At 47.3% G+C, this 24,007-nt stretch overlaps 1 protein-coding gene across 1 annotated transcript in view; it reads left to right on the top strand.

The window, feature by feature from the left end:
- The first annotated feature begins 1,686 nt into the window (after positions 1–1,686).
- CDKL4 (cyclin dependent kinase like 4) overlaps positions 1,687–24,007 on the top strand; it is a 65,129-nt gene continuing 42,808 nt past the window's right edge. The window contains exons 1-2 of the mRNA XM_032955774.2: positions 1,687–2,673; positions 16,630–16,751. Of these exons, the coding sequence (XP_032811665.1) occupies positions 2,503–2,673; positions 16,630–16,751 (293 nt within the window). The 5' untranslated portion in view covers positions 1,687–2,502. The remainder of the gene's footprint in view (positions 2,674–16,629; positions 16,752–24,007) is intronic.

The following is a 24,007-nucleotide window of genomic DNA, read 5'->3' as shown; positions in this document are numbered from 1 at the left end:
CAACATTTATATATTTACTTGATCTAACCCCCCAAAAAATATTTTTAGGATCAACACATGCTCGCGACCTATAACAGTGATGAAAATGTTAACCGAACCTGGGCCTCCCCTAGATCGACTCAGCCTGAATTGAGTATCTGGTCGGATGCGTAAACATCGGTAGTGGGGAGACAAAGGCAGTCGGGCGTAATGATGGCCCATCCACCTCCTCGTGTGCTGCTCCGGCCTTAATAGGTGCTCGCTAACAGCACCTTGTATTATGATCCAGAAATATGTGATGTACATTAACATAAATCTTGACTTAAAGCTTTCGTGACTGCAGGAATTCATATTCTTTGGGTCTTTCGATAAAGTCACGTAGGTAGGTTCAAATTAATTAAAAGAAAAGAAACAAAAAACTACGACTTTTCGATCACAACACAAGCGATCCTCCTGATGATGATCGCTTATGTTGTGATCGAAACGTCGTAGTTTTTTTTAATTCTTAATAATTTCTACCTATCTACGTGATTCGAAGCTTTCGTGACTGCAGGAATTACTCTTTGGTTCTTTCGGTAAAGTCACGTAGAAAATAAAATAATAGTAGAATACGACGTTTCGATTGCAACACAAGCAACCGTCATCAGGTAAGAATAAATGAGAAAAAAAACAACAGTAAACTTAGAAACACAATGCGACACAACGCAGAGAGCCGGACAACACAACAGCCAACACCCCTCCAGGCTGACCACGCTGCTTTTTTGTTGTCATTCTTTGGATTAAGCGTTGCAATCGAAACGTCGTATTATTTTATTATTTGGTTTTATTTTCTACGTGACTTTCCCGAAAGACCCAAGTAATTACATTCACATATTTTGTGTGGCATTTCCACACCTCCACGGGTTACAGACAATTACGACACTCCGCTCTCAGGCCGGCGACACGAGTTCGATTCCCGGCCGCGGTTAACATCAGTGGCGAGCGACATCTAAACCGGTGTTGGATGTCCCCCCCCCCGTGCCTCCTTCACGAACTCGCGCTGACCAGAGTGGTGAAGTATAGCCAAAGCAGCACCTAGTCCAGCAGTGAATTGACATCACTTTCGAAACTCACTCCAGCAAAACATCACGCCCTGGGGATGCTGCTGCTGCTGCGTGACGGCGAGCGAAATGAACTTGCAATGCGGAGCGGGTTCGATCTTCCGAGCCGCCAGTCGAAACGATGGGCACGTTTTATTAAAGCCCCTCGCCTCCGGCCAGCGAGCAGTGTGCAGGTCATCGGTAAAGTGGGGGTACAGAACTTTACACCTCTTCCAGTGGCCAACGTGGAAGAGGAGGCCACATTCACTCTCGATGGGCTCTCGAAACCCCGCCACTTTAGTTGAGACCCTTCAACCATCAATTACTGCGAACAAGCACTTGCATGGCTGCGCTTTTACCTGTCTTTACTTTCTACAATGACGAACGTGAGCAACAGGACAACAACAACAACAGCACAAACCCACGTGAACACATTCCTCACGTGAACACATTTTACTTCGGGAATATAAGAACGACTCGCCGTTTACCCAAATGGTTGGGCGTGAGAATCCACTAGGTTTTCCCCGTAATTGTCCGGGCACACCGCCCACCCACCACCACCCCTCTCCCGCAGCGGTGGGTGGTGTTGTGGGGGGGACCTCGCTTCACCATTGGTGGCACGGCCACGAGAGGGCGGCTTCGCTCGGGGAGATATTTCACCGGGACGGGAGGCGTTTGAAGTTTGTCAGCCGCTGAGCAGAACAAAGGGGCCACGTTTGACCCGCTAATGGGCCCCGTTGTTAGCGTGCGGCAATCCAACAAAGTCGCCTCCACGAGGGACATTGCACACACTCTCCCGGCTCGCGTATCTGTCAGCTCTCGCTCTCTCTCTCTTTCACTCGCACGTGTCTCACTCGCACGTGTGTCTCAGCATAGCCGCTAAGAAGAACGCCTGCACCGCCGCCGTGCTTATCATTGCACGTGGCTCCGTCATTGCCCGTAGACGAGGCATGACGAGAGGCTATCTTAACGAGGACTGAATTAATGGTGTCATTGCCATTAACTAAGTTATTTAGCAACAGCAACGACAAGTAAGGGCGGTGCGTGACTCGGGCGGTTGCTGTGGCGAGCCCCGCTTCGCTCTCTTTCAGCTGAAGGCTGCAAAGGGGAAGCACTCCGCTGGGCTGTCTCCAGCCTGAACGATCGCAGCCACGACTCGTGGCGTGCGTGCCCTTCGCGCCGCGTCGGCTTCAAAGCAGCGCTGCTCTTGTCAACTACAATTTGGCAGCCAGCCACGGCGGTGGACGACCACCATCGACCATCGCGTGTCGCATCAGCGACGTGCCACTTGGGCGAGACGACAGCGACCATCCCTTCCTCGGCGTGCGTAAAAGGCGACGCAGCCTTGTGGCACCGTACGCACCCCTCTCTCGACATACACCGCAGCGATAGTCTCTCCATAGGTAGGCAGACGTAACAAGCCTCGCAACAGCGGAGAGGTGAGATGACGGACAAGTATGAGAAATTGCGCAAGATCGGCGAGGGCTCGTACGGGGTGGTGTTCAAGTGCCGGAGCCGGGACAGCGGGAAGATCGTGGCCGTCAAGATGTTCGTCGAGTCGGAAGACGACCCGGTGATCAAGAAAATAGCCATGCGCGAAATCAGAATGCTCAAGGTAGGCGCTGTTCTCTTCGCATATTTGTCTGTAAAGATCACCCTCCCCACGTGCACAGCCTTGGCAGACTGTTGGGGCAAGTGCTGTTCGCAGGTAACACCTATGCAGGTGGGCGCGGAACTCGACGGGGTGGGTGGGCAGCACCACGCCCGGCCGCCTTTGTCTCTCTAGTGGCGATGTTTACACACCGCACCAGGTACTCATTTGGGGCTGAGTCAATTTGTATTCACACAACGCGCAAGGTGTTTACCCGATAATATTATGACTTGAGCGCATCATCGCAGGCACCCGTGTACGTGTTCTCCTTAAGAGGGTATCGGTGGCAATTCGACTCACAAGGACGACGGGACCGTGCCACACTTGGCCTGTACCTTGGAAGCACCGTACGTGGTTTGATAGCGGCTTGGGCGGGCAGTCTTCGGGGGGTGGCGGAGTTGCGAGTGGGCCGGTGGGCTGGCTGGCCATACACCATCACCATCACCGCGGTGAGTGCCTGCTGGTGACGAGTGGGTCCAGTTCAGACAGCATGCTCCACTGATGGTTATAGCCGTGGCCCGGAATCGACGTTCAGATAAGCCGGGTTAATAGTGCAGTGCACTAACCACTCCACCACCGCTCCCCCCCCCCCCCCTCATTAAATGTATGAAATAAATGCGTAAAAGCAGGCACTGGTAACGCGATCATAGTTTTGCACCGTGATGCCTTTTGACACCGTGGAGAGAAATCGTTGGGGTCGTCCGGATGCGAGGCTGCTTGCGCTGCTACCACGTGGCGTGGCAGCGGCGTGATGAGTCGTCCTCCTCGTCCTCCTCGTTATCTTCTTCTTGTGGAGTGCGATATAAATAAAACAGCAACAGCATTGCACAGCAGCAGATATGTTTTTTTTCCTCGAAGGTGGACTGTTGTTTTTTTGTTTGAACGGGTTATTGTTTTGGGTTAGGGTACCTATTCAGCTTTGGGCAATGATATTGTGATATCATAATGATTTTGATGAAATAATGTATTTAACCAAGTGAAGCTTCAGAGTCTCAAGCCTTGATCAGGTTTTTATTGCATGCCTCTGTTTGTCTGTAGATCGACTCAGAAGGGAGCGGTGGTGGCGCGGTTAGCGCTACGCTGCGATACGAACCTGGCAAGCCGGGTTCGATTCTCACTCGCGGGCAACACCAGTGACGATGATCTTAACCGGTTCTGGGCCTCCCCTAGGTCGACTCAGCCTCAAATAAGTACCTGCTGCGATGTGTAAACATCGCCGCTAGGGAGACAAAGGCGGCCGGGCGTGGTGTTGGCCACCCACCCCCTCGTATGCCGCTCCCGGCCTGCATAGGTGCTAGTTTACGGCTACAGGGGTCACGTTGTTTTAGTCTTGCCTGTGAATTGTAGTGTGTGTGTTCTCTGTGTACTTATTATAAAAGTATTTTATTTAAAAGAGAAAGCCTCACTGAGTATTCCGACTCTTTTTCAAGAGAGTCCCGTTTATGTTTGAGTCTTTTTATGTCCCTGTGTTTGGGTGTATGTGTGTATGTGTGTGTATGTATGTGTGTGTATGTGTGACGATTATCTGAAACGGTCCCGGGCCTCCCCTAGGTCGACTCAGCCTCGAATGACTACCTGGTGCGGTGGATAAAAGCATTGCTACTGGGGAGACAAAGGCGGTCGGGCGTGGTGCTGGCCACCCACCCCCTCGTGTACCGTTCCGGCCTTCATAGGTGCTCGCTAACAGCACTTGCCCCTACAGTCTGTTAAGGCTATACGGGGGATCTTTGTATGTATGTGTGTGTATGTGTGTATGTATGTGTGTGTACGTGTGACGATTATCTGAACCGGTCCCGGGCCTCCCCTAGGTCGACTCAGCCTCAAATGAGTACCTGGTGCGGTGTGTAAACATTGTCACTAGGGAGACAATGGCGGTCGGGCGTGGTGCTGGCCACCCACCCCCTCTTGTACCGTTCCGGCCTTCATAGGTGCTCGCTAACAGCACTTGCCCCGACAGTCTGTTAAGGCTATATGGGGGATCTTTGTTTTTTGTATGTGTGTGTATGTGTATATGTGTGTGTGTATGTGTCTATGTGTGTGTATGTGCGTGTATGTGTGTATGTATGTGTGTGTATGTGTGTGTATGTATGTGTGTGTATATGTATGTGTGTATGTATTGACGTGTGTTTACTTGTATGAAGTGTCTGTGTGTGTCTCTATGAAATCTGATTGTCCTGATGATCTCGGTCGACTCAGCCTTAAATGAGTACCTCTACCTGGTGTGTAAACACCAGTACAGGGGAGACACTTTCCCCAACATTATCTTATGGCTATATGGGGGATCTTTGTTTTTGTGCATATTGGAACAGATTTAAGCAATGTCTATGCTCTGGACGATTCTGAGAAAAACAAAGCCAATACGTGTGCGGAGCTGACCGTGTGTTGAGCTGACGTCTCTGTGATTGAGATGGCCGTGCACAAGAGGATGGGTTGGATATGGGGTTCGGGTTAGGGAATCTTCTCAAATGCTATCAGGCGGACAGCTTCCTGTGGGTGTGGTGTCTACCTGAATCTGAATCATATCTATAGACCACGTGTACGTGTACAGCTATCGTGTCAGTCCACTGCTGGATGAAGGCCTCCCTCCCCGGGCCGTGTGAGTCGTTGGGGCTAATTTGACCACACACTTCACACTGGTTTTCCTTAAATTTAAAATGCCCTCTATGTGTGTGTGTGGGGAGGAGCGGTAGTGCAGCGGTTAGCACATTTGATTCCTGGTCACGGCTAACACCAGTGACGATAATTATCTGAACCGGTCCTGGGCCTTCACTAGGTCGGCTCAGCCTCAAATGAGTATCTGATGCGGTGTGTAAACGTCGCCACTAGGGAGACAAAGGCGGCCGGGCGTGGTGCTGGCCATTCACCTCCTCGTGCGCCGTGGCGGACTTCACTTAACAGCACTTGCCCCAAAAGTTTGTTATGGATACACGGGGTATCTTTGTATTTGTGTGTGCGCACACATCGGCTTGTTGTGATGAAATGGGCAAATCATATGCGAGTGTTTTAAGTTATCATTAATCCGTGTTATTGTCATGTAATTTAAAGGAATTCATAGCACAAAACTGAGATTTTAAATCAATCAAACCTCAGATAAACACAAATCTCCACGTACATATACAAATAAGCAGCCGCTGCTGTTCGGTAACGCGGTCTCAATAATCTGAACAGATCGTCAGTTTTTGGTTAAATAAAAGGAAAATGAATCCACGAGCGTGAACCACCGCAGCAAGTTCATGCCAAGCCACTCCTGCAGGGTGGTGTTGGAGATTTGACGCTTCCACGTTTCAAGCCTTAAAAGTCAAAATGTCATTCCCATTAAAATTAACGAGACAGCCGGTCTCACTACTGCTGATGGATGGCATGCTTTTCATTTAAACCCTTGTAAGCCGCTGTAAAAGCCAATGGTGTGCACTGTGTATGACAGTGATCGGGTGGAGCGGTGGGGCAATGGTTAGCGCTCTATCTGCCCAGTTCATGGCGCTCAAATCATCAGTGGCGATTGCTGTTGGATCCGGTTCAGCCACCCCTTCTCCCTACCTTCCCCCAACCTCTTACCAACATCTGCACTCACTAGCGTGGTGAAGTATGGTCAAACAACCCCCATGACTAAAAGGCATTAGGATAGGCCTTCAACTAGTCGTGGGTTGACAAAGGACTGAAAGTCTAGTATAACGTTACTTTTGTAATAATAAAAAGCCTAGTATAACGTTACTTTTGTAATAATAAAAGTCTAGTATAACGTTACTTTTGCAATGATAAAAGTGTAGTATTACGTTACTTTTGTAATAATAATAAAGACAGACTATTGGTGTTGGCCATGAGCGTGAAAAATCGAACTCGGGTCACCAGGTTCGTAGCGTAGCGTGCTCACCGCTACACTACCGCTAAACATAGTATATACACACACACACACCCCTCTGTGCTCTAAATGCTATACATTCCATGTAACATGCCTGCTGCTAATTAAACATCTTTGTTATGCCTACCATGATAATACAGCATACGCGAGTGTGGCAGGTGTGTAACAAACGCCCCTTTTTGGCCCCCGACAGACAATGACAAACTAATAACGAGGTATTGTCCACAACAATCGATATCGGATTGCAGGTGTATTTTCACACAATCGCTGTCTCCTCAGACATTCAATTGAATAATTGGGTGTCAACCTCGTGGTGGTGATGCAAATGTGTGCATTGACGGTTCGGGGTGTGAAGAAGAAAGGTACCCATCTGCATGTTGACTCACACTGCAGAGGGCCCTGTGACATAGCCACGATACACTACCTAGGGCCCATGGTTAACCCGAGGAACGCCTCAATGAGTCTCAATACTTTTGCAGGAGGGTTCTGCAATGGGATGTGGACCCGATTGCATCCATGAGTGGCAACGTTTTTCAGCAGGTTTATTTCGGGTAAGGCCGATTGTCGACCTGGCCAACAGGGCTGAGCTTGTTGTTATGGGGAGGGCGGGTTTTGTAGGGGAATGATGCGTAAAACAAATTCAGTGAAATATTATATCAGAATGATAATCTTTATTTATCCTGGAGAAATCCGATGAGCTATGAAGCGCTTTTTGTTTTTACAAATGTTCAGTAGGGGCAGGTCAGAAAGTTATAGCAACAAAGAATACAAAAACGACAGGAGTGCAAAGTATAGGAAATATAAGCCTATCACTAAACAAAAATAATTAAACTAAAACGGTAAACAATGTTTTCTTTTACCAGGTAAAGCCCGCTGAGCTATTCGTTATTTTTCAGAAGCGACCTGGATCACAAATGATAGCTCAACGAAGTGGAATATCAAGTTGGAAATGTATAGCAGCCAAATAATTGATTATAAACATAATCAATAATAATAATACATCATCAACAACCAGGACTACAGACAGTATGCACAATCAGTGGTGAGTGACACCCAAAGCAATCCTGCTCGTGCCACCCTGCACCCAGCCTGCACTGAGGAGGAGCAGCAGCAGCACGGGGAAGTTTGGCCAACCCCTCGGGCCCAGGGGGTCTGCAACCGCTTCGTGAGATATTTTTTTTTAAATTAAGGACCACCGTTTTATTCTTTGGGTCTTTCGGTACAGTCACGTAGACGGTTAAAAAAAAATAACAAATAACAAAAAAAATAACAACAAACTTCGACGTTTCGATCACAACACAACGGCCGCTGGTGTTGTGATCGAAACGTCGTCGTTTTTTTGTTATTTACTTTGAACCATCCACGTGACTTTACCGAAAGACCCAAAGAAAAGGAATTCCTGCAGTCACGAAAGCTTTAAGTGAAGACCACCGCCTTGTATTCGCGTGCTTTGCGGGCTCTTGAAATATTGAGGTTTTGTTTACCGAATTCCAAAAAAAAGGCTCTTCTTGGTTTTTTTTGGTTTGCCGACCCCTGCCCATGACTGGCACAGCATGGCGGGAGACCTTACTCCAGCAGTGGACTGACACGGGGATGTATTATATTATGAAATATATCTCATAGCCACGTGTGGAAAATTACCAGCAATGACATCATCATTAGCAGGCGGCCTTCGAGCACTGCAGCTCACCTGGGCCACAACAAACGGCTGCAGCTGCAGCAGCAGCAGCAACGCCGGCGTCGAGCGGCCACCCTTCCCACAGGACCGAACCGGCTAATACATAAGCAGAGCCCCCGTGGGTAGTGAACAACAAGGCAATGCACACAGCGACCCTATGCTCAGTCAGCTGAGAGCACAGCACTTGGTCATGTCGGGCAACGATGCAGCTTCCATGCTAATTGGCGGTACTGCGGTCATGTCCTTGCTCATGTAGCCCAGGTCCCAGAGGGCCGCGATGTTCCACGCCGCAATTGCTTATTGCGGCCACGATGTTACCGGTTTGCAGGTCAAAACCGTGTTACATAACAGTCGGGGTGTATGTTCGTCATTTGTCATCATCGTCGTCATGTCCGATGTTGCTGAGTGTCTCAAAGGACCATCGCACGAAATGCATTTCATCATGATTCATTCTCGTCGATATTAACGTTTAAAAAAAATACATATATAGTAACATACGGTACCTGATGAATGCATATGACCAAGACTGACTGCTGTAAAGAGTGCTTGAGATGGGCGGGAAATGGGAAATGTAGCACAAATATAGTGGAGCTTCTTGCCGATAGCTAGACAAATCCCAATTTTTTTTTACATTTGCAACATATTGAATGTTTTTACTCATGGGGTTTGTTCAGCCTCTAGTTATACATTTGCTTTAAATGCTGCGTCTAGCACTAAAAACTGAACTATAAACAATTTTTATTTTACCTGTCCACTAATGATAGCTCAAACAAAGTGGCGTGTCATCACGTAGACAGTTATAGCAGCATGTTGATTCTAAACGTGGAGGAAAGACCCGGAGAAATATTCACGTGACCACAGGGAGAACATTGAAACTCCAAATATACAGCAGCAGGCGTCAGGGTTGGGATCGAACCCCCGACCTCCTGCATGCCAGGCGAGGTAGTTAACATCTCTCCACTGCGACACCGAGTTAGCATAGTTAACATCTCGCCACCTACTAAGGACGGTGCATGATCCCCATCAGTGTTGCTGAGAAGCCTGTTGAATCTTTTGATAAGAGGGTAGGCAGAGTCTAGTTTTGCATATATGTCTCTCTCTCTCACAACCGTGAACCTAAATCTCGGCACAGTTACGTTTGGCTCGCTGACGAGTGCTAAGAAAACGAAACTTAACCAAATTTATTGTTGACCAATTGCTAACGGCTCTACCGATGGCGGGCAAAGACTTGTCGCCTTAAATATGATTCTTGACCTTTCATGCTGAATGTATTTGTATTCAACTCTCGATGCATACAGGGGCATATTGTGTGTCGTGTGTAATGACTCATGTCATCGTTGTCGCATTTCGTGTGTCATGAGTGTCATACAGAATGACTCACCCCACACAAACATCGAGAAAAAACAGGGGACTTAAAAATAAAATCCTCCGTGTGTTCTGCGGACACTTGCCAGTTGCGTTCAGTATTTACGGGATCTAACCCCAAGCAAACCTCTATAATGGATGACATTGATCGCGTTCAGTTACGTACGCATGTAAGCACATCGTACGGAACGTGTCACCGCGTCGACCTTCATGTCTAAATTGATTATGAATTGTCGTTTACGGAAAGGGAGACGCAACGGCTCGTTACCTCTGGCTTACCGTGGTGGTCGTCGGGAGGCTGTAAGGCAAGCCGCCCCTGCGTGTGCCTGCAATGCGGGTCGGGGTTCGTACATTTGCGCGAGTGCAGCGGCTAGCGGCGCTGTGCTTACGAAACCCCGGCAACCTCCCGAGTTAGATTCCCGCTCACGCCCCACAATCGGTGGAGAATATTCTGTATTTGTGTCTCCCCTTGGTCGACTCAGCTCTAAACGAGTAGCCGCGGCGGTGTGTGAACATCAGCACTGGGGAGACAAAGGTGGCCAGGCGTGGTGCTGGCTACGCAACCGTCCATGTTCACTAACAGCATTTGCCCCAACAGTTTGAAAGAGCGACTTTGTCTTTGTATGTACAGCACTGTATATAGTCCACATGTATTTAAGCTGTGTCGCAAGCTTATAATTATCTGCCTAATACGTAGGAGTAAATGCAATAGATCAATTGGTGTATGCAAACTCGCATGTTGGCTTATGCGCTGTTTTACATGCTTGTTACTACGAATGCTCATGCACAATCTTGATTGACTGAAAACTGAACACATTCGTCTTGAAATAGAAACAATAGCCGACGTTTTGGGCAATGAACCTTCTTCCATGTGCCATGGAGAAGGGCTATTTGCCCAAAATGTCACCGATTAAATATGTATCATCACATCACGCTAGTTGGGCTGCAATGTTGACTTCTGGCACCAGTGCGTACAACTGTAACAAACACGAAACAAACAAAAGCTTAAAATTTGGGCCTCAAAATACCATGAGCTGGAGGTTGATTAAAAATTCACCGATAGGGCAGGGTCTGTCAAAACTATTTTAAATTGCTTCAAGTACAGTATCACGGTAAATGTAAACAAAATAATAAACTATTCTTATAATTATCAGTGGACTCCTCGCATGGAGTGAGTGTAGAAAGTGAGCAAAGCCTGCACAGCGGTTATTTTGAGCATAAACGTATCTCTTTAGGCTTTAGAGTTTTAGACGATCCCCATGAATAGAGTCAATCTATAGGTTGTATCTTCGCAATGGAGAAACAATGAAAGCGTTACACCCAACTGAATTTAATCACAAGCTCAGTCTAAAGGCAAAGGTTGACGTTCATTGGATTGTTTTTTTTGTGTGCGGAAATGACCCCCCGGTGTCGCCATCACCGACAATGGGGTGAATTGTCGAGGCGATGTGCTGCGACTCTTTCAGCAAGGGCAGGAGTCTTTTGTTTTCCTAAAAAAAAACCCCCACCGATTTCAAAAGTGTGCCATTTGCACTTCGTAATTTTGCCAGAATCTAACTGACCAAAATTATTAGGGCTAAAAAAAAAACCTCACAGCAATCATCATTAACACCCGCTTGATTGGCCCATGGTGATGGTTAATTATTACCTTCATTATTTCTGCAGTGCTTTCAGAATAAATAAAAAAAACTCCAGAAAAGCTAGCTCAGGATGTAATAAGTCAAGGGCCTTCTTTAATATTAACCGAATAAGCTGTGGCCGATGTGATGTGATAACCCAGCAGTGACAGAGGTCGCGGTATGAAACGAGCGCCCCCATGTTGCATCGCGTGCGGTCACCGTCGTACGCTTGTGCCGCCGATTCGCCTGATGGACGTCGCACTTTGTTCAAGTTCACCCGAGGCGCGCGCGCGTTTGGCGCTGAGATTTTTTTTAAAGCGCCACGTGAAACTGATGCCACACGTTCACGCCCGCGCACGGTGAATGTCAGATATCGGGGGCACCAGACCGGTCTGTTACTTTGCCACGCGCGCATATACATTAACCACATTGCACGTGCCAATTGAGAGTCGCTATACACGGGGTCTCATTTTTTTGTACACTTTTTGTGTTTATTCACGAGTCAATCGAATGAAACGTGCGCGTCTATTCACAGTTGTTGATTCCCTTTGAAATGTGGCACCCACTAACAGCCCAGCTAATCACAGTTATTCCATCAAGTGCGTTTTCCGCCCCTTGCCCTCCCTTGCAAAGAAGGCGCTGCACGTCAGACGAATGTTCTCTTGTTGTGAAGGACCGTCTTGTTAACGCAGCACGTGTCACACTCGTAATGCGTGTGTCATGGGCACGTGTCACACTCGTAATGCGTCTGTCATGGGCACGTGTCACACTCGTAATGCGTGTGTCATGGGCACGTGTCACACTCGTAATGCGTGTGTCATGGACACGTGTCACACTCGTAATGCGTGTGTCATGGGCACGTGTCACACTCGTAATGCGTGTGTCATGGACACGTGTCACACTCGTAATGCGTGTGTCATGGACACGTGTCACACTCGTAATGCGTGTGTCATGGGCACGTGTCACACTCGTAATGCGTGTGTCATGGACACGTGTCACACTCGTAATGCGTGTGTCATGGACACGTGTCACACTCGTAATGCGTGTGTCATGGACACGTGTCACACTCGTAATGCGTGTGTCATGGACACGTGTCACACTCGTAATGCGTGTGTCATGGACACGTGTCACACTCGTAATGCGTGTGTCATGGACACGTGTCACACTCGTAATGCGTGTGTCATGGACACGTGTCACACTCGTAATGCGTGTGTCATGGACACGTGTCACACTCGTAATGCGTGTGTCATGGACACGTGTCACACTCGTAATGCGTGTCATGGACACGTGTCACACTCGTAATGCGTGTGTCATGGACACGTGTCACACTCGTAATGCGTGTGACACGCAGCACGTGTCACACTCGTAATGCGTGTGTCATGGGAACGTGTCAGGGCGCTGATTGGTCCAATTCACTTGGCTGTCACGCTCACAACACCTGCGTCGATTCATGCGCGTGGAAAAAAAAGATTTATAATTCGTGCAAATTATTGTACTCATGTTGCTCGTGGGGTGAACAAATAAGACGGAAGGAACACGGGAAAAACACAAACGGGACGGACGGTGAACATGGCCCGCAAAGTAATCGAATCTCGAATCAGATCGTGAATCGTCGCGGTTCACATTGAACCGATGGCCACGGGTTAAATCATTGCATCTCTCGCATCAAAATATCCCGCGGCAATTATTAACAGCGTTGCGGATTGCAACGTGCTGCCTGTGAAAGATGCGATGTAAAAATTGACGATGATGATTATGACGACGTGAACGATAATGACGATGACCACGTAGATGATGTTGGTAGTGTTTATAGTTAACGCGCGTGCAGGCCACAGTAGTGCGCAACGCAGTGGTGCACGGCAGTGTTGGCGAGAAATTACTTAGCAGAGACGGTACGTGGGAGGACACAGGAGGGCCCGGCATTACTCGGAGTGAATTTCTCTTCCCGCTTCTCTCGTGTGCGATGCTGCTGAGAGTCCCGCTGCCTGCACGTCGCAAGAAGAGAAGAGGGAACAACGGGGTACCATCTCTTCGTGTTATCATTTCCCGCAAAAAGAAACTTTCCAAAGAAAATATGTGATTATGCATAAGTACAGCCAAACACACGTCCACGTGTACGTCAGTACATGCCTGTGTGTGTGTGTGCTAGGGGAGCGGTGGCGCAGCGGTTAGCGCGCTGCGCTATGAACCTCGCACCCCGAATTCGATTCCCGCTCGTGGCGACCACCAGTTATGATTATCTGAACTGGTCCTGGGCCTCGCCTAGGTCGACTCAGCCTCAAATGAGTACCTGGTGCGGTGTGTAAACATCGCCACTGGGGAGACAAAGGTGGTCGGGCGTGGTGCCGGCCCACCCACCCCCTCGTGTGTCGTGCCCCAACAGTCTGTAGGGGGATCTTTGTCTTTGTTCAACAATACTATCGGCACAGGACCGGTGGTGTGGTGGTTAAGCCACTGCAATAAAATCCAAGCCGCCGACGTGCTTGATGTGTTTGTTTGCTGGACGTGGTCACACCCGCACCGATGGGGAAGCACGTTCGGTTTTGGCGTGGGCCTTCTTTAGGTTAACTCGACCTACAATTGGAATCCTGGCACAATTAAAATAGTTCTCACTTATCACTGCCAAAGAGAAGCATATTTTGGTGGAACAAGCGGAATCCACTCAGCTACCACCCCAGATGATATTGAATGGCTTACAAAACCAATTGTCGCCGTGCTGCGTTTTTAAATGCCATTTACAAAAAAACTAAGATTACAATTATACCGATTGAGACATTGCCTGGCAGCGCTTACGACCCAGACAGATTCACCATCTCATTGCGATAGCCTGAGACGCATCCATGTATGCGTTGAACGTTTGGTGGGGAGTGGTGGCACTGTGGGTTAAAACAATGCCCTACGAACCCAGCAACGTGAGTTCGATTCCAGAGCACAGCCAGCGTTTGTGGTGAGTGATATCTGAATCATTTCCTGGGCCTCCCTTAGATAGACTCAGCCTTTAATTGCTCCCTTTTCAGTGTGTAAGCATCAGCACTGGTGAAGAGACAAAGGTGGCCGAGAGTGGTGCTGGCCCCCATCATCATCACCCCCTTCTGCGCCGTGTCAGCCTGACTGAATGGGTGCTCGAGAACAGCCCTTGCTCCCACAGGCTGTATGTCTACACGGGGTGGCGGGGGAGTGAGATCTTTGTCTCTATCTGCTGCAGCATCTGGGCAGGCGGCTTCAGGCAGGGACTGAGCCGGTCTCGGGCTGTGATTTACGGCGGCAGGCTGTGTTGCCCGAGGCTGCGTGACGAGCAAGCGCCGCACAATCGGACTCGGCACAGCCGCTTGCTCGCTCTCTCTCTAAACACGTCCCCCCCCCCCATCAGCGCCGAGCTCCTTCTGCCTCGAACCCCCAGCGACCCTCGTCTCGCCGGCTAAAAACACGACGCGTGTCGCTGTGGGCTCAGAGGTCTGTGGTCTCCTCCCGCGCCGTTCCAGCCAAAGCTTTCCGTTGTGTACAAGCAAAATCACCCTCACCACCACCACCCACTCAAGCAGCCCAGCCTGCGTGAAACTGTGCTCATATACAGGGTGCTTCAAAAAATGTTTGAACACTTTTGCGAATTTGCGACGATACCAGAATAAATGTGCTGCCTCTGGGCTCTGGAGACCACCTGTAGAAGATTCCAGGAACGCGTTGACAATGATGGCGAGCAAGTGGAGGAGACTCTGACTTTTTGTTATCACGTTACAGTGTCATTATTATCCGCTCTTTTTCCATTAAAAACGATAGTCCCATGTAAATGTCAACCATTTTTTTGATGCACCCCTCTATACGGTCGTTGGCTGCAACAGATGACGAGCGAGTGTCCGCGTGTCGCCCAGCCTTGGGGCGACTGTGCGCGGAAACAAGGACAAGGCGATTCTTGTTGGTTGGCGATGCTGCTGCGTCGGCAATGGTGCACAAGCACTTTTAACAAAAGAGACTCAACAAACCCCATCAGCAACGCTGCCTTAAAAGAAAACAATACATAATCGGCGACGTTTCAGGCAATGGCCCTTGCTGAGGAATGCGATGAAGTGCCATTGCCTGAAATGCCGCCGATTTTATACTGAGTATACATGTTTCTTTTATTTTAAGGCAGTGTGGTGTTGATGAGTGGAGGCCCATCAGTTTCAAAGCCAATGCGAATACAATCAGAACACGTTCGTTTTCATGTTCACCACAAGTACCGTGTGTGGTCAATGCAGTAACTTGAGTCCTTGCAAAAGGCTTCTATTTTGGTGTTTAAATATCTTAACACCTCCTGTGTTATTTACAGAAAGGGTAAAACCTATTATTATTATTTTGTTATACTTTGATGAATGTGTTGAGTTTGTTGTTAATAACGAGAAGCGATTGACTATTTGGAGTTGTGATTCGATTTTTATTTATTTTGTTTAACATATTTGTCTCATTTTCACTCTCCAGTCATCTTTTCGAAATCGTGCACTCCATGCGCCTCAATTTCACACGAGAATGTCATTTTACACAGATCGTGAAGGCAATACGCGATGACTGTCACTCGCAAAATTCGTTTCATGTACAGTGAGCAGGAGCATCGATTTGAATCGATGCGTTGACACTTGGCTCGGGAAAAAGGATGCACTCTCTGAATGATACTTCACCGCTTTGCATTTTGGCCAACAGGCCTGCAGGATGGCATTACAGTCGTGTTTATGTCTGCCGCTCACTGAAGCAGCATTGAGATATAGATATGTACTGACATGTATTTCCATTTCCTGCCTACTCCTTTTGGGGCTCCGTGACTAAGCGGTGATGTCCTCACCTACAACACTGCGCCTTCCTGACAGCCGAGACGGCTCGTCTCACTGATGAGCCCGAACGAGCGTGAATTTCATTAGGTTGACAAGATTTGTCAGTGGTGAACTTTACAATAATACGAATAATTTATATGTGCATATTGTGCATTTGCGATGCATGCTTGAGCTTCGTCAACCCACATTTTTATTTTAAAACTGAATCAACCTACACGAGGCCCAGAGAGAGAGACAGGCACGGATACGGAGAGGGACACAGCGAATGGGAGATACAGAGAGACATAGAGAGAGAAAAACACAGAGACAGATAGAGAGACGACACGGTGAAAGAGGCAAACACAGAGAGACATGGAGAGTGACAAACAGTCACGGAGAGGCAGGCACAGAGAGGGACCCGGGGAAAGACACACACACACAGATCATTCTGGGTGGTCCTAAAGAAGGGAGACCCTTGTTCACATGCACGAGTCATGGACACGTACACGCACACACACACACCGGAACCAAGCACCCTGACCATCGCATGGGAAATGTTTCACGTTGCGACGCGTGGATTTATCTAACGGGGTCCTGTGGGGTGTGCCTTGGCGACAGACCCTGAAGCACCCCAACCTGGTGAACATGCTGGAGGTGTTCCGCAGGAAGCGCCGGCTGCACCTCGTCTTCGAGTTCTGCGACCACACGGTGCTCAACGAGCTGCACCGCTACCCCCACGGGTACGAGCGCAGATCCTGCTGCCCGCACTCCATTGCACCTCCCATTGGCACGGTTGGTTACTTGCGGTTGCGAAGGTTACTAACTGATTAAATGGCTTATCACGTGGGTAAAAACCGAAGGACCCTTCGGGGAGAGAAAACACGCAAACTCCAAATATACAGGAGTCAGGGTCGGGATCGAACCCCTGATCTCCTGCATACAAGGCGAGGTAGTTAACATCCCGCCACCGCGGCGCCCCAAAGGTCAAACATGCATGCACCCTGCCTCAAGCTCGCTCGTCTCGCTCTCTCCATGCCAGCAGTCTCGTCCGGCGGGGTGGGTGCAGAAACCTTCAGGGGATGGGAGGGTGGGGGCAGGGCGGGGGGTTGGTGGACAGAGGCGCGTTGCAGCTGGATTCTGTGCAGGTTCAACTTCAAATGTCCACGGGGAACGTCAATGCCACATTGGTGACGAAGCAGATGAATGCACATGTATGTAGATGTATGTTGGATTTCTTTCGGACCGCACATAGCCAACCGTGCTAATCGGAGGTGCAGGGAAGTATAATAAAACTAAACGCAAAAAGCGGCTTTAAAGAAATGAGTTTTAAATATAGATGGTGATTTAAAAGTGCATAGCTCCATTGGCTTCCTAATATCGGAAGGAAGAGCGTTCCAGACGGCCGCCAAAGCGCATCTGAAAGCGCGCGATGTGGTGACCGTCTTTGTCCGATGGCTGGCCAAAAGCCGCTGTGAGGATGACTGAAGTTCGCTCATTAACTAGAGACGTGAATATGTGATTTAATAATAATAATTCACACCTCTGTACGTCTCTGTTTTGTGGCCTGAGTCAGCTTAGATGTGTTTTGTCACTGGAAGATGGTGTAGGAATTAGTCTTCTTGACTTGGGGGTCTTTATTAAGATTCCAATAAGCTTGAGACTCACTGTTCCATACAATAAAAAGTGAATGTGCAGTCCTGTAATTGCTTGCTCACGCAACTGCTGGCAGAGGGAGCTCTAGAAAGCCCTCTAGATGGTGTGTGACTGACTCTTCCACGCTTGCCAGGCGTTTTGGTAGAGGTGGGAGTACCCACATCCTTACCCCCACCACACACGTGACCAACCGATCAACTCACTGCGGTGAGTTCATGAACGTAGACTGCCGGGTGGACAGAGGCAGGGAGCGGGGAGGGAGGATGGAGAATTTCAGAAATCTGCACCGTTGTTTCAACCGAACCGGCGACCGTTGGATTGCAAGTCCAAGTGGGGTGAGCGTTAAACTCCTCTGTGTACACTCGGGGATAGATTTTATGAAGAGTCGGGATTGAGGGCATGGGATCGATTAAATTAGTTTGTGGGACAACGTGAACAGATGGATGGGACTTTCCCACGGGAGACACTCGTCATGGGTCGTCAACCCGCGCCTCCCTTTTCCCGCACCTCTGATCAGCGCGCTTGGCTTCGTACGGTGAAAAAGAAGTTCAACCTACCTCGGTCATGGGGCTGGTGTGAGGTTGATGAATAGATTCGACTCAACAATTGCCTTTTTTTTACATTGCAATGAGTGAATGAAACCAACAGTCGTTCTTCCCCCATCATAGAAAAGTGGAATTTCCACCCCTGGCTCATGGCTTTCTCAGAGTAAATACCGATTTTTTTTAAATGCACGGCACGTGCAAACGTAAATCCGCAAAGGTAGTTTCTTCATTAAAAACACAAAGAGCGATATTCATGGGAGAAATTGCGAGTTCGAGCGACATGGTGAGACATAAACACACGAACGGTTACAGACGTACCCATGCGCGCCACCTCTGCTGGAGCCAATCTGAGCATTGCTGGGTAAATTCTAGTTGCTGGGTAATTTCTAGTTGCAGGGTAGTTTCTAGTTGCTGGGTCATTTCTAGTTGCTGGGTCATTTCTAGTTGGTGGGTAATTTCTAGTTGCTGGGTAATTTCTAGTTGCTGGGTCATTTCTAGTTGCTGGGTAATTTCTAGTTGCTGGGTCATTTCTAGTTGCTGGGTAATTTCTAGTTGCTGGGTCATTTCTAGTTGCTGGGTAGTTTCTAGTTGCTGGGTCATTTCTAGTTGCTGGGTAGTTTCTAGTTGCTGGGTCATTTCTAGTTGCTGGGTAATTTCTAGTTGCTGGGTAGTTTCTAGTTGCTGGGTCATTTCTAGTTGCTGGGTAATTTCTAGTTGCTGGGTAATTTCTAGTTGCTGGGTAATTTCTAGTTGCTGGGTAGTTTCTAGTTGCTGGGTCATTTCTAGTTGCTGGGTAATTTCTAGTTGCTGGGTAGTTTCTAGTTGCTGGGTCATTTCTAGTTGCTGGGTAGTTTCTAGTTGCTGGGTCATTTCTAGTTGCTGGGTAGTTTCTAGTTGCTGGGTCATTTCTAGTTGCTGGGTAGTTTCTAGTTGCTGGGTAATTTCTAGTTGCTGGGTAGTTTCTAGTTGGTGGGTAGTTTCTAGTTGCTGGGTAGTTTCTAGTTGGTGGGTAAATTCTAGTTGCTGGGTAGTTTCTAGTTGCTGGGTAGTTTCTAGTTGCTGGGTAAATTCTAGTTGCTGGGTAGTTTCTAGTTGCTGGGTCATTTCTAGTTACTGAGTAATTTCTAGTTGCTGGGTAGTTTCTAGTTGCTGGGTAGTTTCTAGTTGCTGGGTCATTTCTAGTTGCTGGGTAGTTTCTAGTTGCTGGGTAAATTCTAGTTGCTGGGTAGTTTCTAGTTGCTGGGTAGTTTCTAGTTGCTGGGTAATTTCTAGTTGCTGGGTAGTTTCTAGTTGGTGGGTAGTTTCTAGTTGCTGGGTAGTTTCTAGTTGGTGGGTAAATTCTAGTTGCTGGGTAGTTTCTAGTTGCTGGGTAGTTTCTAGTTGCTGGGTAAATTCTAGTTGCTGGGTAGTTTCTAGTTGCTGGGTCATTTCTAGTTACTGGGTAATTTCTAGTTGCTGGGTAGTTTCTAGTTGCTGGGTAGTTTCTAGTTGCTGGGTCATTTATAGTTGCTGGGTAGTTTCTAGTTGGTGGGTAAATTCTAGTTGCTGGGTAGTTTCTAGTTGCTGGGTAGTTTCTAGTTGCTGGGTAAATTCTAGTTGCTGGGTAGTTTCTAGTTGCTGGGTCATTTCTAGTTACTGGGTAATTTCTAGTTGCTGGGTAGTTTCTAGTTGCTGGTTAGTTTCTAGTTGCTGGGTCATTTCTAGTTGCTGGGTAGTTTCTAGTTGGTGGGTAAATTCTAGTTGCTGGGTAGTTTCTAGTTGCTGGGTAGTTTCTAGTTGCTGGGTAAATTCTAGTTGCTGGGTAGTTTCTAGTTGCTGGGTCATTTCTAGTTACTGGGTAATTTCTAGTTGCTGGGTAGTTTCTAGTTGCTGGGTAGTTTCTAGTTGCTGGGTCATTTCTAGTTGCTGGGTAGTTTCTAGTTGGTGGGTAAATTCTAGTTGCTGGGTAGTTTCTAGTTGCTGGGTAGTTTCTAGTTGCTGGGTAAATTCTAGTTGCTGGGTAGTTTCTAGTTGCTGGGTCATTTCTAGTTACTGGGTAATTTCTAGTTGCTGGGTAGTTTCTAGTTGCTGGGTAGTTTCTAGTTGCTGGGTAGTTTCTAGTTGCTGGGTAATTTCTAGTTGCTGGGTCATTTCTAGTTGCTGGGTAGTTTCTAGTTGCTGGGTAGTTTCTAGTTGCTGGGTCATTTCTAGTTGCTGGGTAATTTCTAGTTGCTGGGTAATTTCTAGTTGCTGGGTAGTTTCTAGTTGCTGGGTAGTTTCTAGTTGCTGGGTAATTTCTAGTTGCTGGGTCATTTCTAGTTGCTGGGTAGTTTCTAGTTGCTGGGTCATTTCTAGTTGCTGGGTAGTTTCTAGTTGCTGGGTAATTTCTAGTTGCTGGGTAATTTCTAGTTGCTGGGTAGTTTCTAGTTGCTGCGTAGTTTCTAGTTCCTGGGTAATTTCTAGTTGCTGGGTCATTTCTAGTTGCTGGGTAGTTTCTAGTTGCTGGGTCATTTCTAGTTGCTGGGTAGTTTCTAGTTGCTGGGTAATTTCTAGTTGCTGGGTAATTTCTAGTTGCTGGGTCATTTCTAGTTGCTGGGTAGTTTCTAGTTGCTGGGTCATTTCTAGTTGCTGGGTAGTTTCTAGTTGCTGGGTAATTTCTAGTTGCTGGGTCATTTCTAGTTGCTGGGTAGTTTCTAGTTGCTGGGTCATTTCTAGTTGCTGGGTAGTTTCTAGTTGCTGGGTAATTTCTAGTTGCTGGGTAATTTCTAGTTGCTGGGTAATTTCTAGTTGCTGGGTCATTTCTAGTTGCTGGGTCATTTCTAGTTGCTGGGTAGTTTCTAGTTGCTGGGTCATTTCTAGTTGCTGGGTAGTTTCTAGTTGCTGGGTAATTTCTAGTTGCTGGGTCATTTCTAGTTGCTGGGTCATTTCTAGTTGCTGGGTAGTTTCTAGTTGCTGGGTCATTTCTAGTTGCTGGGTAGTTTCTAGTTGCTGGGTCATTTCTAGTTGCTGGGTAGTTTCTAGTTGCTGGGTAATTTCTAGTTGCTGGGTAATTTCTAGTTGCTGGGTCATTTCTAGTTGCTGGGTAGTTTCTAGTTGCTGGGTCATTTCTAGTTGCTGGGTAGTTTCTAGTTGCTGGGTAATTTCTAGTTGCTGGGTAATTTCTAGTTGGTGGGTAATTTCTAGTTGCTGGGTCATTTCTAGTTGCTGGGTCATTTCTAGTTGCTGGGTAGTTTCTAGTTGCTGGGTCATTTCTAGTTGCTGGGTAGTTTCTAGTTGCTGGGTAATTTCTAGTTGCTGGGTAATTTCTAGTTGGTGGGTCATTTCTAGTTGCTGGGTAGTTTCTAGTTGCTGGGTAGTTTCTAGTTGCTGGGTCATTTCTAGTTGCTGGGTAGTTTCTAGTTGCTGGGTAATTTCTAGTTGCTGGGTAATTTCTAGTTGGTGGGTCATTTCTAGTTGCTGGGTAGTTTCTAGTTGCTGGGTAGTTTCTAGTTGCTGGGTCATTTCTAGTTGCTGGGTCATTTCTAGTTGCTGGGTAATTTCTAGTTGCTGGGTAATTTCTAGTTGGTGGGTCATTTCTAGTTGCTGGGTAGTTTCTAGTTGCTGGGTAGTTTCTAGTTGCTGGGTCATTTCTAGTTGCTGGGTCATTTCTAGTTGCTGGGTAGTTTCTAGTTGCTGGGTAGTTTCTAGTTGCTGGGTCATTTCTAGTTGCTGGGTCATTTCTAGTTGCTGGGTAATTTCTAGTTGCTGGGTAGTTTCTAGTTGCTGGGTAGTTTCTAGTTGATGGGTAGTTTCTAGTTGCTGGGTAATTTCTAGTTGCTGGGTCATTTCTAGTTGCTGGGTAGTTTCTAGTTGCTGGGTAGTTTCTAGTTGCTGGGTAATTTCTAGTTGCTGGGTCATTTCTAGTTGCTGGGTAGTTTCTAGTTGCTGGGTAATTTCTAGTTGCTGGGTAATTTCTAGTTGCTGGGTAGTTTCTAGTTGCTGGGTAGTTTCTAGTTGCTGGGTAATTTCTAGTTGCTGGGTCATTTCTAGTTGCTGGGTAGTTTCTAGTTGCTGGGTCATTTCTAGTTGCTGGGTAGTTTCTAGTTGCTGGGTAATTTCTAGTTGCTGGGTAATTTCTAGTTGCTGGGTAGTTTCTAGTTGCTGGGTAGTTTCTAGTTGCTGGGTAATTTCTAGTTGCTGGGTCATTTCTAGTTGCTGGGTAGTTTCTAGTTGCTGGGTCATTTCTAGTTGCTGGGTAGTTTCTAGTTGCTGGGTAATTTCTAGTTGCTGGGTAATTTCTAGTTGCTGGGTCATTTCTAGTTGCTGGGTAGTTTCTAGTTGCTGGGTCATTTCTAGTTGCTGGGTAGTTTCTAGTTGCTGGGTAATTTCTAGTTGCTGGGTCATTTCTAGTTGCTGGGTAGTTTCTAGTTGCTGGGTCATTTCTAGTTGCTGGGTAGTTTCTAGTTGCTGGGTAATTTCTAGTTGCTGGGTAATTTCTAGTTGCTGGGTCATTTCTAGTTGCTGGGTAGTTTCTAGTTGCTGGGTCATTTCTAGTTGCTGGGTAGTTTCTAGTTGCTGGGTAATTTCTAGTTGGTGGGTAATTTCTAGTTGCTGGGTCATTTCTAGTTGCTGGGTCATTTCTAGTTGCTGGGTAGTTTCTAGTTGCTGGGTCATTTCTAGTTGCTGGGTAGTTTCTAGTTGCTGGGTCATTTCTAGTTGCTGGGTAGTTTCTAGTTGCTGGGTAATTTCTAGTTGCTGGGTAATTTCTAGTTGCTGGGTCATTTCTAGTTGCTGGGTAGTTTCTAGTTGCTGGGTCATTTCTAGTTGCTGGGTAGTTTCTAGTTGCTGGGTAATTTCTAGTTGCTGGGTAATTTCTAGTTGGTGGGTAATTTCTAGTTGCTGGGTCATTTCTAGTTGCTGGGTCATTTCTAGTTGCTGGGTAGTTTCTAGTTGCTGGGTCATTTCTAGTTGCTGGGTAGTTTCTAGTTGCTGGGTAATTTCTAGTTGCTGGGTAATTTCTAGTTGGTGGGTCATTTCTAGTTGCTGGGTAGTTTCTAGTTGCTGGGTAGTTTCTAGTTGCTGGGTCATTTCTAGTTGCTGGGTAGTTTCTAGTTGCTGGGTAATTTCTAGTTGCTGGGTAATTTCTAGTTGGTGGGTCATTTCTAGTTGCTGGGTAGTTTCTAGTTGCTGGATAGTTTCTAGTTGCTGGGTCATTTCTAGTTGCTGGGTCATTTCTAGTTGCTGGGTAATTTCTAGTTGCTGGGTAATTTCTAGTTGGTGGGTCATTTCTAGTTGCTGGGTAGTTTCTAGTTGCTGGGTAGTTTCTAGTTGCTGGGTCATTTCTAGTTGCTGGGTCATTTCTAGTTGCTGGGTAGTTTCTAGTTGCTGGGTAGTTTCTAGTTGCTGGGTCATTTCTAGTTGCTGGGTCATTTCTAGTTGCTGGGTAATTTCTAGTTGCTGGGTAGTTTCTAGTTGCTGGTTAGTTTCTAGTTGATGGGTAGTTTCTAGTTGCTGGGTAATTTCTAGTTGCTGGGTCATTTCTAGTTGCTGGGTAGTTTCTAGTTGCTGGGTAGTTTCTAGTTGCTGGGTAATTTCTAGTTGCTGGGTCATTTCTAGTTGCTGGGTAGTTTCTAGTTGCTGGGTAATTTCTAGTTGCTGGGTAATTTCTAGTTGCTGGGTAGTTTCTAGTTGCTGGGTAGTTTCTAGTTGCTGGGTAATTTCTAGTTGCTGGGTCATTTCTAGTTGCTGGGTAGTTTCTAGTTGCTGGGTCATTTCTAGTTGCTGGGTAGTTTCTAGTTGCTGGGTAATTTCTAGTTGCTGGGTAATTTCTAGTTGCTGGG

The sequence above is a fragment of the Petromyzon marinus genome, chromosome 17 (genome assembly GCF_048934315.1).
Source record: "Petromyzon marinus isolate PM22_M1 ecotype Great Lakes invasive population chromosome 17, UKy_Petmar_22M1.pri1.0, whole genome shotgun sequence".
Classification (NCBI taxonomy): Eukaryota; Metazoa; Chordata; class Hyperoartia; order Petromyzontiformes; family Petromyzontidae; genus Petromyzon; species Petromyzon marinus.
Note: the sequence above shows the minus strand (reverse complement) of the source record. Positions and strands in the feature narration are given on the sequence as shown.